The sequence below is a fragment of the Diorhabda sublineata genome, chromosome 3, assembly GCF_026230105.1.
Source record: "Diorhabda sublineata isolate icDioSubl1.1 chromosome 3, icDioSubl1.1, whole genome shotgun sequence".
Taxonomy (NCBI): Eukaryota; Metazoa; Arthropoda; class Insecta; order Coleoptera; family Chrysomelidae; genus Diorhabda; species Diorhabda sublineata.
The window spans coordinates 13,569,448-13,583,559 of NC_079476.1; the positions used below are offsets into that span (position 1 = coordinate 13,569,448).

Here is a 14,112-nt window from a genome sequence, read left to right on the forward strand (position 1 = left end):
AATGGATATAATCAAAATTGTTTGGCAGATAATTAAAAAGTTCTATATTTCACCCTTAAAGGGTTGTATCTTCCTTATTATTTAATTTTAGAAAGTGTCCCTACATAAGTAATCTTATTTTTAGACATTATCAGTTCTACAAACTAATGTTCATAATTTTAGACCACCTTGTAAACCAATATGAAAATAACACATACAAGAAACATCTACACTGGTATCTCAATTAATGGGAACACTGATATGTACTCACTATATGTATCCTTATCCATTTCCTGGAGGAATAAATCTCCACAGTTCCTCTGATAATCGTTGTCATCCATTCTTTTCTTGATATTGGGATTTTTTACATACAATGACTTTTAAGTTATAAGTGAAATTGAATGAAATAATGAGTTTAACAATAACCACATTTAATTAATCAATTAACTCACAAATAAATACAAAAAATAATTAATTATTGTTGCTTTCAATAAATAATTATGATTAGTCATCTGAATCTGCATCAAATGCATTATTGGTTTCAGGCAATTTTTGAAATCGTTCGTTGGCCTTCTTCCAAATATTTTGTTTGCTTGAATTTGTTGGAATTGATTGTACTTCTATGTTTTTTGAACCTATTCCGGTAGTTCCTTGATTGGATTGTGGATTAATCTACAACATAAGTTAGGTTTAAAGTTACTGAAACAAATATACATATGAAGTATATTGTGATGTTATTGCCCTATTTAAAAAATATGGCAGTCAGAATTTTTTCACTTGAAATGTGTTTTCAACTTGCCATTTTTAAATATTTAGCTGGTTCACGACCATGTCATTTGTTCCGACCAAATTTGTGGGTGTAAATTACTAATTTCACTGTAGTTGATACCACTACAAGTAAGATGTTGAGTTTATTTTGTTTTTACTGAAAATAGATCTCCAAAGTTGCATATTTTTACAAAATTACTATCACATAAAAGGTAGAATTTTGAGAACTAAATATAAAAAAATATAAATTATGAAATTATTGTGTTAAGTGAATTTTTATGTCAACATATCACAGTAGATGAAACTTGGATACCACCCTAAGGCTTTTATTAGTATAGCAACCAGTAGAGCAGCTAGAAAATCAATAACTTTTAAAGAAGATGAAAACAAGAGGACAATACATTTACATCCAATTCTTTCTTTAAGAACATCGAAAGGATTATCCCACACACTATGTGCAGATGACAATAAGTTTTTTAATTACGAGGCATATTTTTTAAATAAGTACCGTTTTGTGATTCCGCCGTCGCAACCCCAAGGTCGACGCTCCGCACATGCGCGCTGGTTACCTACATCTCTTGTCTATGCACTGACGCCATTACAGTATTATTCTTCATTGTATACGTTGTTTACTGAGTGTTTAAGATGCTTCCGACAATCGTGAGTCCCGCCGATTGAGAAGTACGGGCTGTTATATGATTTCTTAGTGCTAAAGTCGTAGAACCGATCGATATTCATCGTGAGATCTGTGATGTTTACGTACAAAACATTATGAGTGATGGAATGGTAAGGAAATGGGTGAGTACAGGGTATCGTTTTGCTGCATGACAATGCCCGTCCACATGTGGCTAATCGGACCAAAGATCTCATCAAATCTTTCAATGGGAAACTTTAGATCATCCTCACTACAGCACTAATCTGGCGCCCAGCGACTACCATTTGTTCCTGCACTTGAAGAAACACCTGGGCGGTCAGCGTCTTCAAGACGATAACGAAGTCAAAACAGTTGTGAAACAGTGGTTAACAAGTCAGGCGGCAGAATTTTATGAGCAGGGTATTCAAAAACTGGTACCACGTTATGACAAGTGCCTCAATACTCAAGAAAATTATGTAGAAAAGTAGATTAAGGTACAGGCTTTTATGTAAAAATAAAATTATTGTGATATCTTTGCACTTCTTTTTTTAATTCCAAAACGGTACTTCCTTAAAAATATGCCTCGTACTTTCGAATGTCGAAATCAAGGTTTTTCAAGCTATTCGACCTAATAAGAGATAACATATCTGGAATAGTTTGAGGTAAGTAAGCATTAAAGTTAAAATTAATTTAAGCCCCAGCGGTTTTCTTCGCGAGGTAGAAAAGAAATATATGATAGTATGGTATAGTATGTATTTAAACATATTTTTAGAATACTCCCGGAGTTATGATCTGTGACTGAGAGAATAAACCAGTGTAATAAGATCCATATGCTGCACAGGAGCGTAACCAGACTGAGGAGCCAGTGTCTGTAGGTACAGTTGCCGGGCATCCAGTTGGCAGCCAAAATGAGGCTCTGCGACTGGATCCCGTCGTATAATAATAAGCTTCATATGAACCAATGCCCTCTAACGGGGTAAGTGACTAGTTGCCCTAGTGGCTGCCTCGTCTAATAAGGACCTAATACACCCCGAAACAAAAATACAGTCAGAACAATGGACTTTATGCTAGGAACGTGCTCCCAAGAAAACCAAATGATTCAGAAAAGGGAAAAATTAACCAGTCAAAGTTTTGATGCGGAATTTAAGAGAAAACGTCTACATTTGTTGAAGCAAAGAGTTTAATCCATTCCAACAATGCACCTACCCATTCGTCTGCTACTGTTGCGGAATAATAAGTCGAATTATATCTCATCCGCTATATTTACGTGATCTGGCTAACTCGGATTCTTTCTTGATCTCAAATTTAAAAAAATAGTTTGGTGGAAAGCGATTTCCAACAAATGGAGATGTGAGAAACGCGTTCGATGATTTAAAAATATTGAAATCGGATTAGAAAATATTATGTTAAAAAAAGAAAAAACTTATACAGTCAAGTATATCTGGATATTATATGTGTATCATTCAACTTACCGGTTCCAAAAGACCACCTCCCTCTTTACCTAACGACTCTCCTTCCTTCCAACCCATTTTCTGTAGTAATTTGAAGCCCTTATTTTCTTTATTTATCGACCTATAATAATTACGTTAACGTATATTCAATACAAGGAAAACAGTACTTACTCATTAACGGAAGCTGTTTGAGTTTTTTCATGTGGATTTTGACTGCCTACTGTTTCTCTTCTTTTTTGAGCCCTGTCTGTATATCCACTGGCTAATTTTGCCTCACCCTCAAATTCTGTGACTCCATAAAGCATTTTTAAATTATTTAATTGCTTCTTATGTTGATTCGACTTACTAGGCATGTAAAGTCGTTCTTTTTCTGGTTCTGAAAGAATATTATATCAATCCGATTTTCTTGCTGCAGTGTAAAAAATGTGGAGAAGTGTTTTATTATGATACAACAATATAAACCTCAATTACAATAATCTTTCAGTGACCTCTATCTAGATGATCTACTACATTAATAAGACCACAGTAATACCATTTACCTGAAAAGAATATTTTCAACTATGAAATCTCATATATATAATATAATATAATATATATATATATATATATATATATATATATATATATATATATATATATATATATATATATGATATACTTAATGAAAATGTCGAAAATGACAGAAATGAAAATGCACTCGAAGAAATAGCAAAAGAAGAAAACCTTGAAAATCAGCTTACAGCCCTACCAAACTGAGAAGTTGAAGAAGTGATAAATAAGACGAAAAACAATAAAAGTCCCGGAGACAATGGAGTAACACAAGAACAAATAAAACATGGCGGTGAATAGCTTAAAGAGCAAATTTACAATTTACTTTGTCAGATTTGGAAAACCGAGAAAATGCCAGAAGCATGGAAAACTCCATTATAAGAAGGGAGACAAAACATTGAGTGAAAATTATAGAGGAATAGCCTTATTAGACATCACATAAAAAATATTCGCATCAATTTTGAAAAATAGATTGGAAATATATGCAGAAAAATCGTTAGGAGAGTACCTAGGGCGGTTTAGAAAAGGCAGAGGAACTTCCGATCAATTTTTTTATGATAAAACAGCTAATTACTTGTTGTTATGAATATGAGATTCCAACCCAGAACCTTTTTGTTGATTTCAAAAGAGCTTATGATAGTATGAACAGAAAAAAGTTAATCCAAAAATGACATTAGAAGACACGATCAATATAATAAAATTAATAACAGGAAAAGTGAACCTTTCGAAACACAAAAATGATTAAGACAAACAGAAGTAAGCTTGAAAAAACTACAATACAATTAATAACAGCAGCAGAAGAGATAGAGGCCCACACTTCAATAATGACAAAAAAAGTTTATGGAAATAAAGAATAAATGTGGAGGTAAGACAAAAAACAATTTTATATAAAGTACATAAACATAATGGAACGCGAATAGAATTCGAGAATGTAGAAAATTTCATGTATGTGGGTGTACTACTAGATAATGAATGCCTAGAAGAATGGGGGTATACGTATGGGGCAGCAATAGTCTAGCATGTATAAGCGGGTCAGAACAACATGAGGAAACATTCAAAAGCTTGCCAGTGTGTGCATCACTGAAGCTTTGAGAAAGTGCCCAACTACAGAACTTAAAATTATCACATCACAGAACCATGAAAAATCATAGAACTTCATATTTTCTGATTACACCTGATCAGCCAATTTTCCTAGTAATGAAATGATCAAGAAAATAAGCATATAAAAGAACTTTTCCATGGTGTTGATTTTAAGAGTACAAAAGGTAATCTATCTATTAGATTTTCAAAATAAATCCTATTAAATTATAGACAGATGCTTCAGAAGCTATTACGAGCTGATGCTGGAGTATTTGGGGCTGATATCAAATTATCATCATCTAGGCTTCTGTATAATTGTCTTATAGATAGACATATTTACTACTGGAAGATTCATTCTGATACTAGAGTATGTCCCAAAGCACTGATCACCCATGTAATTGACTAAAAGCAGATAGCAGAAAAAATCTGCAAGAGAATAGGCGAAAATATTTTAGTATGGGTTCCAGGTCATAAAAGAATCAAAGAGAGAGAAAAAAAGAGCACAAACGCAAAAGAGTTTTGGAAGGAGGAAACTGAAGAAATCATCTGATAGCGTCTTCTTGGTATTGATTATTCTTTTGGAACTTTGATACTACTAGATCCCCAAAGTATTTGGATTTTATCATAAACAAGCTACACTGTCGCCTAAGCACGCAGATAAAATTAGGTAGTAAAAACAGAGTTCAGATTTTGTCAAGTTCACATGGTTCTAGAATGTCTTGCTATTGCAAGCATATACAAAAATTCTTTGGTTTTGAAACTTGTATGATCGGGGATATAACCTAAGTACCTATAGAAAAGGCGAGCTGTAGATGTTGAAAATAGCTCTATTAATGGGGACACAATAGACATTAAGGTTGTAGCACAATCTATTCGAATTATCTGTATATTTAGATACCTATTAATGTAGTTGAAACAATTTTTTTCAAATCGTCACTTCAAGGACTTCTGTTATCAGTTTTAAACGTTATTATCCTTCTTCCACTTTTCGACATTTAGTTAAATTTGCCTTTCGTATTTTCCCATCTTATGACCAGTTCTTTTAAAATTTGGTGTCAACTATTACAAGCTAAGGAAGACTATGAAAACTATAATGGCCTTAATAACGCAGATTTTAAAAGAAGATGAATAATACACACGTTATTTGTTAGAAAATTGCAGAAATTGCCAATATTACTGCCCACTCAAAAGTAGTAGTTTTACAAAGTAGAATAGTGTTCTGCAGTTGAGGAAAACCATTAGAGTACTGTTTGTTATTAATGTGTTTGTGATTTTTCAATTGTTATGAAAATGGCATTAGATGCAAAGTTTACACCAGTTAAATCCAATTCGAATTATTCTGAATTTGAAGGAAACATCATTCATCCCTTTTGGATGCCACCTCACTCTGTACCATTATGACAAGTGTCAATAACAATGATATTTTTTCTCTAAATCTTCCTGAAAAGATGAGTTCCACACAGTTGTTTCCCATTCCGCCCAATAATATTCTTCCCATGCGCGCCGAAAAGACTAAGCCTTCCAATAGGACCCCTATATTCAGAAGCTCAAATTGGTCAAAGCCAACAGTGATAGTGTTAATATACATGGTATTCTGAATGATAAGCATCTTTTATTTTAATCATCATTTTTATTGCTACAGCTTCCATTTTCTCAGTAGAATTCCAGAGAGCAGAAGATTGAAGCCTTCGAATCAGCCAAAAAAGGTGATGGAATAGGCAGATCAGTGTTTCAGATCACTTCTTAGAACATTGTTGATAGTATACTCGACTTTACTAAGTTTTTAATTTCGATATGTTACATTTGTACTAGTTCTAATGTTACAATTCTCATAAATTCTCGTGATAACCATATTATTTCAGAATTTTTTTTCAAACAAGCACAAATATTTAAAGCAACGCTCTGGCAGTGAGCATGTAAACTTTTATTTTCAAATTTAGTCTTACTATTAATATCTCCTATTATCATTTATTCACCAATTTAAAATATTTTCCCAACAGATCATACTAATCAATAATGAATTATATTTAAAAATTTATTCATCGACCAGCACGTAATAGAAAAAAATCTAGTATATTTCTAAGTATGTACAACCTACGACACTGGTGGCTATAAATTTTATCAATAATTTCACTTATACATGGAAACTCTTAATAACTAACTGATACAAAAGTTGTTTCAATTATTTTTTCAGCTTTAAATATTTTCTAACAAACTTTCTAAGAACAAGTTACAGTATTTTGAACGTCTTTATGTTAGATTAAACAAACTATATCAGAACCTCCTTATGTTAGACCAAATAATCTATATCTGATGCTGCCTTTGCCAATCCAGCAAAATCAAAGAAATATCAACAAAACATTTATAGAATTTGTTAGAGGGAACAAATTATATTGAATGATAACTTTGCTAATTCAGCAAAGTGAAAGAGCTATATATAATACATTCACTAGAACATTCGATATCAAGTCAAATTAAAATTATACAACTCAGTCTGACTTTAGTGTTAGTTCTGTTATATTATCAATTGTGTATACTGTTGAATTTCTTGGAAAAGTGTAGCTAATAAATTGTTTATAAAAAAGTGAGTTTTCAAGAGATGATTCATATTCAACATCACAAATTACCTGTTTACTCAATAAAGAAAGTAGTGAGTTTAACAATTTTAGAAAATATATCTGTCCATTTTCTATTCTAAATATATACTAACGAATACTCAAGTTCTATTAGGTTTCTAGATCCCCTATAAACGCGAAAACATGCGTCAGAGAAAAAATAATTAAGGAAAATAATCAGAAAGGAAGTTAGGACAATTTATTATCTTGAGGAAACACTACCTTTAAACTTTGTGTTGTAAGCCAGTACGAGTCCACAAAGTGATAAGGGGTAACTGGAACAATAATGTAAATCAAGCACTGATGGAAGAACAAAATATGTGTACTTTTATAAATTCGTTAATCTAAGAATTCTCAATGATTACTCCATAACAAACATCACTAATCATTACTTTTACCATTGATTCTTTGTAACATTTTTGTTGTTCAATTGATATTAGAAATAAAAGATTACAAAAGGAAATTAAAAAATCGGAAAGTCCTATCAAAAACTGTAAAATAAAATTTATATGAGTCAATAGCATATAACTGTCCAGATTAGTATGTATAATTCAAGTAGATTGCTGCCAATGAAAAAGTAGAAAAAGACAGACTTGAGTAACAACAAACATTTTTCAAATTAAAGATTCAAAGTTGAAAGCAAAGAAAAAATATCCCATGAGGTAAAACAACGCTATGTTTCAATCTAACTATCATCTAACAAACTATATTTCTAATTAAAATTCCACATACCTTTAACTTGAATAAGTCCCGGTTCACAATGTCCACATGTTTGGTTACCCTCATGTATGTGACACACTAAAATTGTCTGCCCGATTTGTATTTTACTACCATGAATAATAATCATACTTTCACTCTCTTGTTTTGATGGTGACATTCGTTTTCCGTTAAGTAAAGTCCCATTTCTTGATCCTAAATCCACTGCTTGGTAATGTCCAGTTTTTTCTTCAAATGAAATTTTTAAATGATGTTTACTTGCGTTCGGATCTTTTAACAGAATCGAATGGGATCCTTCCCGACCGATTGAACCTCCGCTACAGGTTATTATATGTAAAGAGCCAACTTTCATACTTGGTATTTCTGAAGCCTCTACTATTACTCGCATACATGGTGGCCAACTTTTGGATATATCTGAAAATTGAAATGATACAAACTTTGCATCATACTCTTTTATAATTTACAATGCAGTTCAAAGTGAGCAATTTGCTACAATCCTCAACTCCTAGGTGCCATATTATTTTTCAACATTAAAGGAAATTAGAAAAAAAAAAACAAAAATAACTACCACTAGAATCAGAATCGACCCCTGCATCATCACTATTTGTTTCAGTAGAAGTACATTCTCCTTCTTCCATATCCTTATTTATTTTACCAGATCTTCCTTCTGTTTTACGCCCTTTTTTGAGTCCCTAGAAAGAATAATTTCGAGTTACTCATTTTAATACGTACCCAAGGCAGTATTTCGTTGACTATTTAATGTCATTTTATTGAAAGATAACAATAGCTCGCCCAAATCAGAAGTAGTCTTTACCTGAAAACAAAGAAAATGTATATAATAAGTCGTAAATAGTTGGCAAACACTATATTATTTAAATTTTTTTTATTATTGTTCTCACAATTAATTAAAAGATCATAAAACTACTACAATATTGAAAAGTTATTGGAAATTTATCAATAGAATATGAAACAAGTGTACATCAACATTCATCATATACCTAAAGTAATAGATTCGTGTCAATTAATCAATGTATTAAATACATTCTCCAACAAAATTAACGGATTTTTTTAAGGGTGATTATTGTAATCAATGTAAAAACATTATAAAATAGAAGTTAGAATATCCTGAATTAACAAACAAATGTGCAATAGATTTGATACAAATTATAGAAAACAATGAGAGGGTCTAATTGAATAGTGCCTATTTCCTTCTTTAGCAGCAGTTACAGCTCAATAGCATCTAGATAGGTTCCATTTCAATCAAAATTAATTACACCCAAAAAAGTTTTGCTTAAAATCACTTCAAGGTAAGTTGTATAATAAGTCTTGTAGTCAAGAGAAAGCTTTCAACGATCACCACGTACTTTTGAGAAGCCTTCTCCAAGACACTCTTCATGGATTATAACATATGGATTATTATATAACAAAATGAAGCCATTGAAAGATTTCAAAAGTTGTCCTATAAAACTTTCAGTCAACTAGAATAAATTATGTGTTAATTTTGCTACAGAGTGTATTTTTTTAAAAGTGGTAATCAAATCTATGAATACTGTTTTATGTGTGCTAAGTACAACCTTGAAAAGTGAGCAAAATGAGATACATTAAGGTACAAAATTTGTTAATTAGTATCCAAAGAATTAGTTTTGTTGCTCTGGCTAGTCTCTTAAATGCAATGTTAATGTTTACTTTACATTAAGATAGTTAAAATTTTACAAATATAATATTGTTCTATACTAAAAAATGGTTGCTGGTTAGTTGTCAGAGAATTTACTTTCTTTGCAGCTGCTTTTTCAGACTCGAATTTTACTAGCTCTACAGGTTTTAAAAGTGCATTTGAAATTATTTGAAATTTGTTGTGGAGGCAGCAACAAGAGAAAGAAAACATCAGCAATATTGGCCCAAAATTTTAATTTTGTCAGTCTTTTAAAGTCACTAGGAATTTGTTAATGATGCACTTTGTTACAATTACCTACAGAGCTAACAAGAAAATAAAAATAAAAAAACCTTGTTTTTGAGAAGAATATCTTGGTATCAAATCAAAACAAGCAAAAGTACAGAAGCAAAAGAGACTACGTCCGTTTTGATACTTTTGATATTTTTCTAAAAAAACATGTCCAATTGTATGATTCTATATCATTATAGCGAAATTCGTTAGAAATAATTAAAAATGATTCTGAAGGTACTTAAAATTATCTGTGATGCTAGCAAGATCAGATTCCAAGTTACTTTTCTTCCTTCTTACATTCTATTTTGTTGCTGGTTCTGTTGAAAATAATAAATCACAGAAAAATACCATAACAAAAAAATTACAAATGATTTTCACAGTATTCAAAAATAATTGTGAAGTTAGTAAATTTCCATCCCATCTATTATGGGCAATTTGGGTTTCTCTTCTATTGCTTTCCATATAAACAAGTTTAATGACAAAATCCATTTACAACAAAATGAAAATGATTTCAGAGTATTTAGAAACTTGGAAGACTCCATAGGCTATTGAAATAACAAAATTCAATATATCGCAAATGATCTCAAAGCATTTTTAAACTATATGAAAATAACGTAATCTGGGTGTGAGAAAGCTACTAAATTTTTTGATATGGAGAGATTTTATATTATATTTACAAAGTTTCGATCATGATGTAGAATTAGTATTAACGTTGTTTCTGATGCATCAAACAGAACAATAAAATTAATTCTTTGGCAACTAATTAGTACCAAATTTTGCTGGAAACTTTGGTATTCGTTTTTTAGAGCTGCTATCTACAGACTCTGAGATACTCGTACATTACTTTTAAGTGAGACTCGTGTTGATCTACAAATGGGTTTCTGAATAAGGTTTTTTAAAATTTTTGTATTAAAATTAATTTAGATACCTATTATATGATGGTATCCTAGAACTTGAACAATTATTTGAATCAGTGTGAAGTTATTCTTTGAGTGGCGACGCTAGAACACATGTGAACGTCTGTGATATCAGGTTTGTCAGGCCTTTATTTCCCAGAAAAAAAGCATGTGAAATTACAAGAGCCAGATTATAAAAACTTCTGTTATTGCTAATAAAATGATGACAAAAATTATTTACAAAAATAGAAATTGAAACAGATGAATGTTTTGCCTTTAGCCTCAATAAATTTTTTCAGGATTATATGATAGCTAAGACAAGCTGCTATTTCAACTTCAATTGACAGAGCGGATAATGCAGATCTTTGTGCTTCTCAAGTAGGTCTTAATCAATTTCAACAATGAGAAACTTCTCTCAGCGGAAGCTGTACTAACAAAAAATGTGAATAGTTTTATAATTGTTATGTAAACATTCAACATACTTCTTCCAAATTATTTGGTTTAACGTCATTGATAGAGTCTAGTGAATTGCTTTTTAAAAGCTGAAGTTCTTTATATTGTTCAAAAGACTATATGACACTATTTTCGTGTTCTCAAATTTTATACCTAAATCATTACAATGCTTGAGAAGCCGCCAACGCCTAGCGCCACCACTGGATTCATTGGATGCAAAAATGTCACAAATTGGAAATATTAGTGAGAACTTTTTAGATCATCAACAATTCTTTGATTGTATGTATAGTATTAAGTAAAATAAATGTACTGAAAGTATTTACTTTGTTTTTATGTTTGCTTTTTCTTTTAATAACATGTCCACTTTCTGCCTCTGCTTGAATAGGTACTTGTGAATGAAATTCATAAGATTGTGTATCAGCATTATATTTTAGATATTTACCAGTAGTACCATCATAATATAAACCATATTCCTACAAAATAATAAAAATTAATAATTACAGTAGTTTTCAGTAATCATCCACCCCTCATAAACATTGACATTAAATAAAAAAAATTATATAGAAGTTGTATCTATACAATACTTCACTGCCCTAGTATTACAAGGGCGTAACAAATTAAGAAAATTTGAAATTTTAGGATAACATAGTTATGTGCATAATGAACCTTTTGAATCTAAAATCAAGCAAATCTGAATTTTAGAATCATAAGAAAACCCAAAGTGTATGTTTTAAATTTGTAGATTAAGTTACATAGTACTATGTTGAACATACACCCACTTAATTCTCACTCACAGTTCATTTTTTCAATATGTATAACATGTTGACACCCTGGTATTTTTAAATTTTTCTTGTTTTGTAATAATTATAGGTTAGGTTTTTCAGTTAGTTAATTAAATCTGGGGATATATAGAGCCTGATGTAGTGGTGCACAAAACTGAAAAGAAGCTTCCATGTAAAAGAACTAGGGACTCGAGACCTGGGCACACAATATTCTAAAGAAAATATTTAATAGAGGATGGGAATAAGTTTTAACAAAAAAGGATTGATTGAAAGTAAGTAAAGACAATAGAAAAAAAATTTAAACTATTATAAGTTAGATGCAAATGAAAAGAGAATGTTTATCCTATATACAACTACAAAGTGTAAGGTTGAAAGAAGAAGAAACTGGAAAAATTCTAAAAACTCAAGAAAGATGAATAGCTTTGGATACTTTTTTATTTTAAATAAGGGAATAAACAAGTTTGTGGAGATTTGTGGAAGACAGGCTATAAGCCAAAAACCTAAATAGACCATTCATAACCATGCAATAAATTCCCATATATAAGCTCGAAAAAATTTAGTAAAAGATCATATTAAAATGTTTCTCTTAGTAGTCATTTTTGTTGGGCTCAAACAAAAAGGCAATTCCTAGAAGGTGACCTGTCAATAAGGAAAATGTATAAGTTGTAGGAAAAATTTGTAGCAGTAAAAGTGAATTCTAAAGAGCTTACTTCAAATAAGAGAACAAGATCTTTATAATTTAATTACTATTAGTTAAAACGAATTATAAAGCTTTTTCATTTTCAAAGGTGCCTTACAATTTCTCAACAAATTACAAGATTAGATATAGGCGCTCTTTTTCTGAGTCTGAATAAGAATCTTCGAGTATAAGACAAAGAATTGGTTGGGGACAATCTTGTGTTAGAGCAGAAAGTAATATTTCCTGAAATACTGAGAAAAAATGATTATGCATTGGTATTTGCACAAAACAAAGTTCAAGTAGATGCCAATGGATATGATAAAACTTTTTACAAAACTATTTTTAGTAGACTAAAAACAAATAAAAAAGAAAATTTCCAGTATAAGATAAGTATTTGTTACTTTTTTGTAATTTTTATTTCCATTTAATTCCAAGTTTTGAAATCTTATGTTAATGACATCCAAAATTTTTGAAATTTTTAAGAATAACAAAGTCCTACATATTTTTGTTTAATACAATAAAAAATGGTTAAACAAACTCATACACAGTAAGAATTTAAGAAAATGTTCAAATTTAAGTAGATCTAAAGGTAAATATTTTTAATATTGTTGTTCTCAAAATTATACATATACAAACTATAACATAAGATTATGTAACTCTAGGGCAGCAACTTGTTATTGTATATATTAAATATTGTAATAATTCATCACGTTCAGTAGATAAATTAATAAAATAATACCGCATTGTAGTAATATCCCGTATTATAGTCATAGTATAATCCTGATGTTTCCTCGTAAACAAAACCAGTATTTTGCATAGCTGATTCGGCTGCTTCTGTAATATCATCAACTAAACTCTGCTGAACATTCATTTGGGTATCTGAATCTAATGCATTTGTACTGATTACTTCTGTTTGGGTACTACTATCTACATGTTTATTTCTTGTCTAAAATACATTAATCAGAGGACTTACAGAAAATAATTGGTAAGTATACCACCTTTAATCTATTTCGCAATTTGTTTATTTTTTTCAGGTACCGATTAATAAGGTTTTCTAATTTTTCAATGTAATTGAAAGCTTCTGGATAATCTTGTAACAATTTCATCTTGAAGTTGGTATCCGTATGCGCTTTTTGAATTATGTCTATTTCACTACATGACGAATCACTTGTTTTGATTTCTTTATTTTGATTTACTGTAGTATTCATGTTTTATATTAAAATACCTATTTTAGAGTATTTTTCAATATAAACATCACTGGTATCTTCTGTCATATGTCAATATAATTTCTCTCCTTTAGAATATATGTGTTACCCTAAAACCTTGGTTTGAAGTTCGATGGCTTTGCTCATAGAGATGTATATTCACCAGGTAGATAATAGATCGCTATTATGCAATACTATCTCTGTATTTCTCTCTTTTCTTATTGAGTTAAAATACTGCTTTATTGTATTTACTGTCCCAGTGCGGTAAGCATTATCGTAAATACACGATTCACATCCTTTTTACTCTGTTGTGCAGGTGGGAGCAGACATCATACATGACAGCTTCTAACTAAATCTAC

General features: G+C 30.7%; 1 protein-coding gene across 2 annotated transcripts; it reads right to left on the reverse strand.

Moving 5' to 3' along the window:
• Nucleotides 1-392: 392 nt before the first annotated feature.
• On the reverse strand, nucleotides 393-14,109 carry LOC130441271 (angiogenic factor with G patch and FHA domains 1). Of its 2 annotated transcripts, none has more exons than XM_056774870.1 (8): nucleotides 13,547-14,109; nucleotides 13,288-13,494; nucleotides 11,411-11,560; nucleotides 8,362-8,485; nucleotides 7,809-8,207; nucleotides 3,004-3,208; nucleotides 2,854-2,953; nucleotides 393-651 (listed from the first exon to the last, which is right to left on the reverse strand). In XM_056774870.1, exons 1-8 carry the CDS (start codon nucleotides 13,754-13,756, stop codon nucleotides 484-486), a joined length of 1,563 nt encoding a protein of 520 aa, XP_056630848.1. In that variant the 5' UTR covers nucleotides 13,757-14,109; the 3' UTR covers nucleotides 393-483. The 2 variants fall into 2 exon arrangements, with proteins under 2 accessions (XP_056630848.1, XP_056630849.1); XM_056774871.1 differs by lacking the exon at nucleotides 8,362-8,485 and adding an exon at nucleotides 8,526-8,607 and having other exon boundaries at nucleotides 394-651; nucleotides 13,547-13,830.
• Between the last annotated feature and the right edge of the window lie 3 nt (nucleotides 14,110-14,112).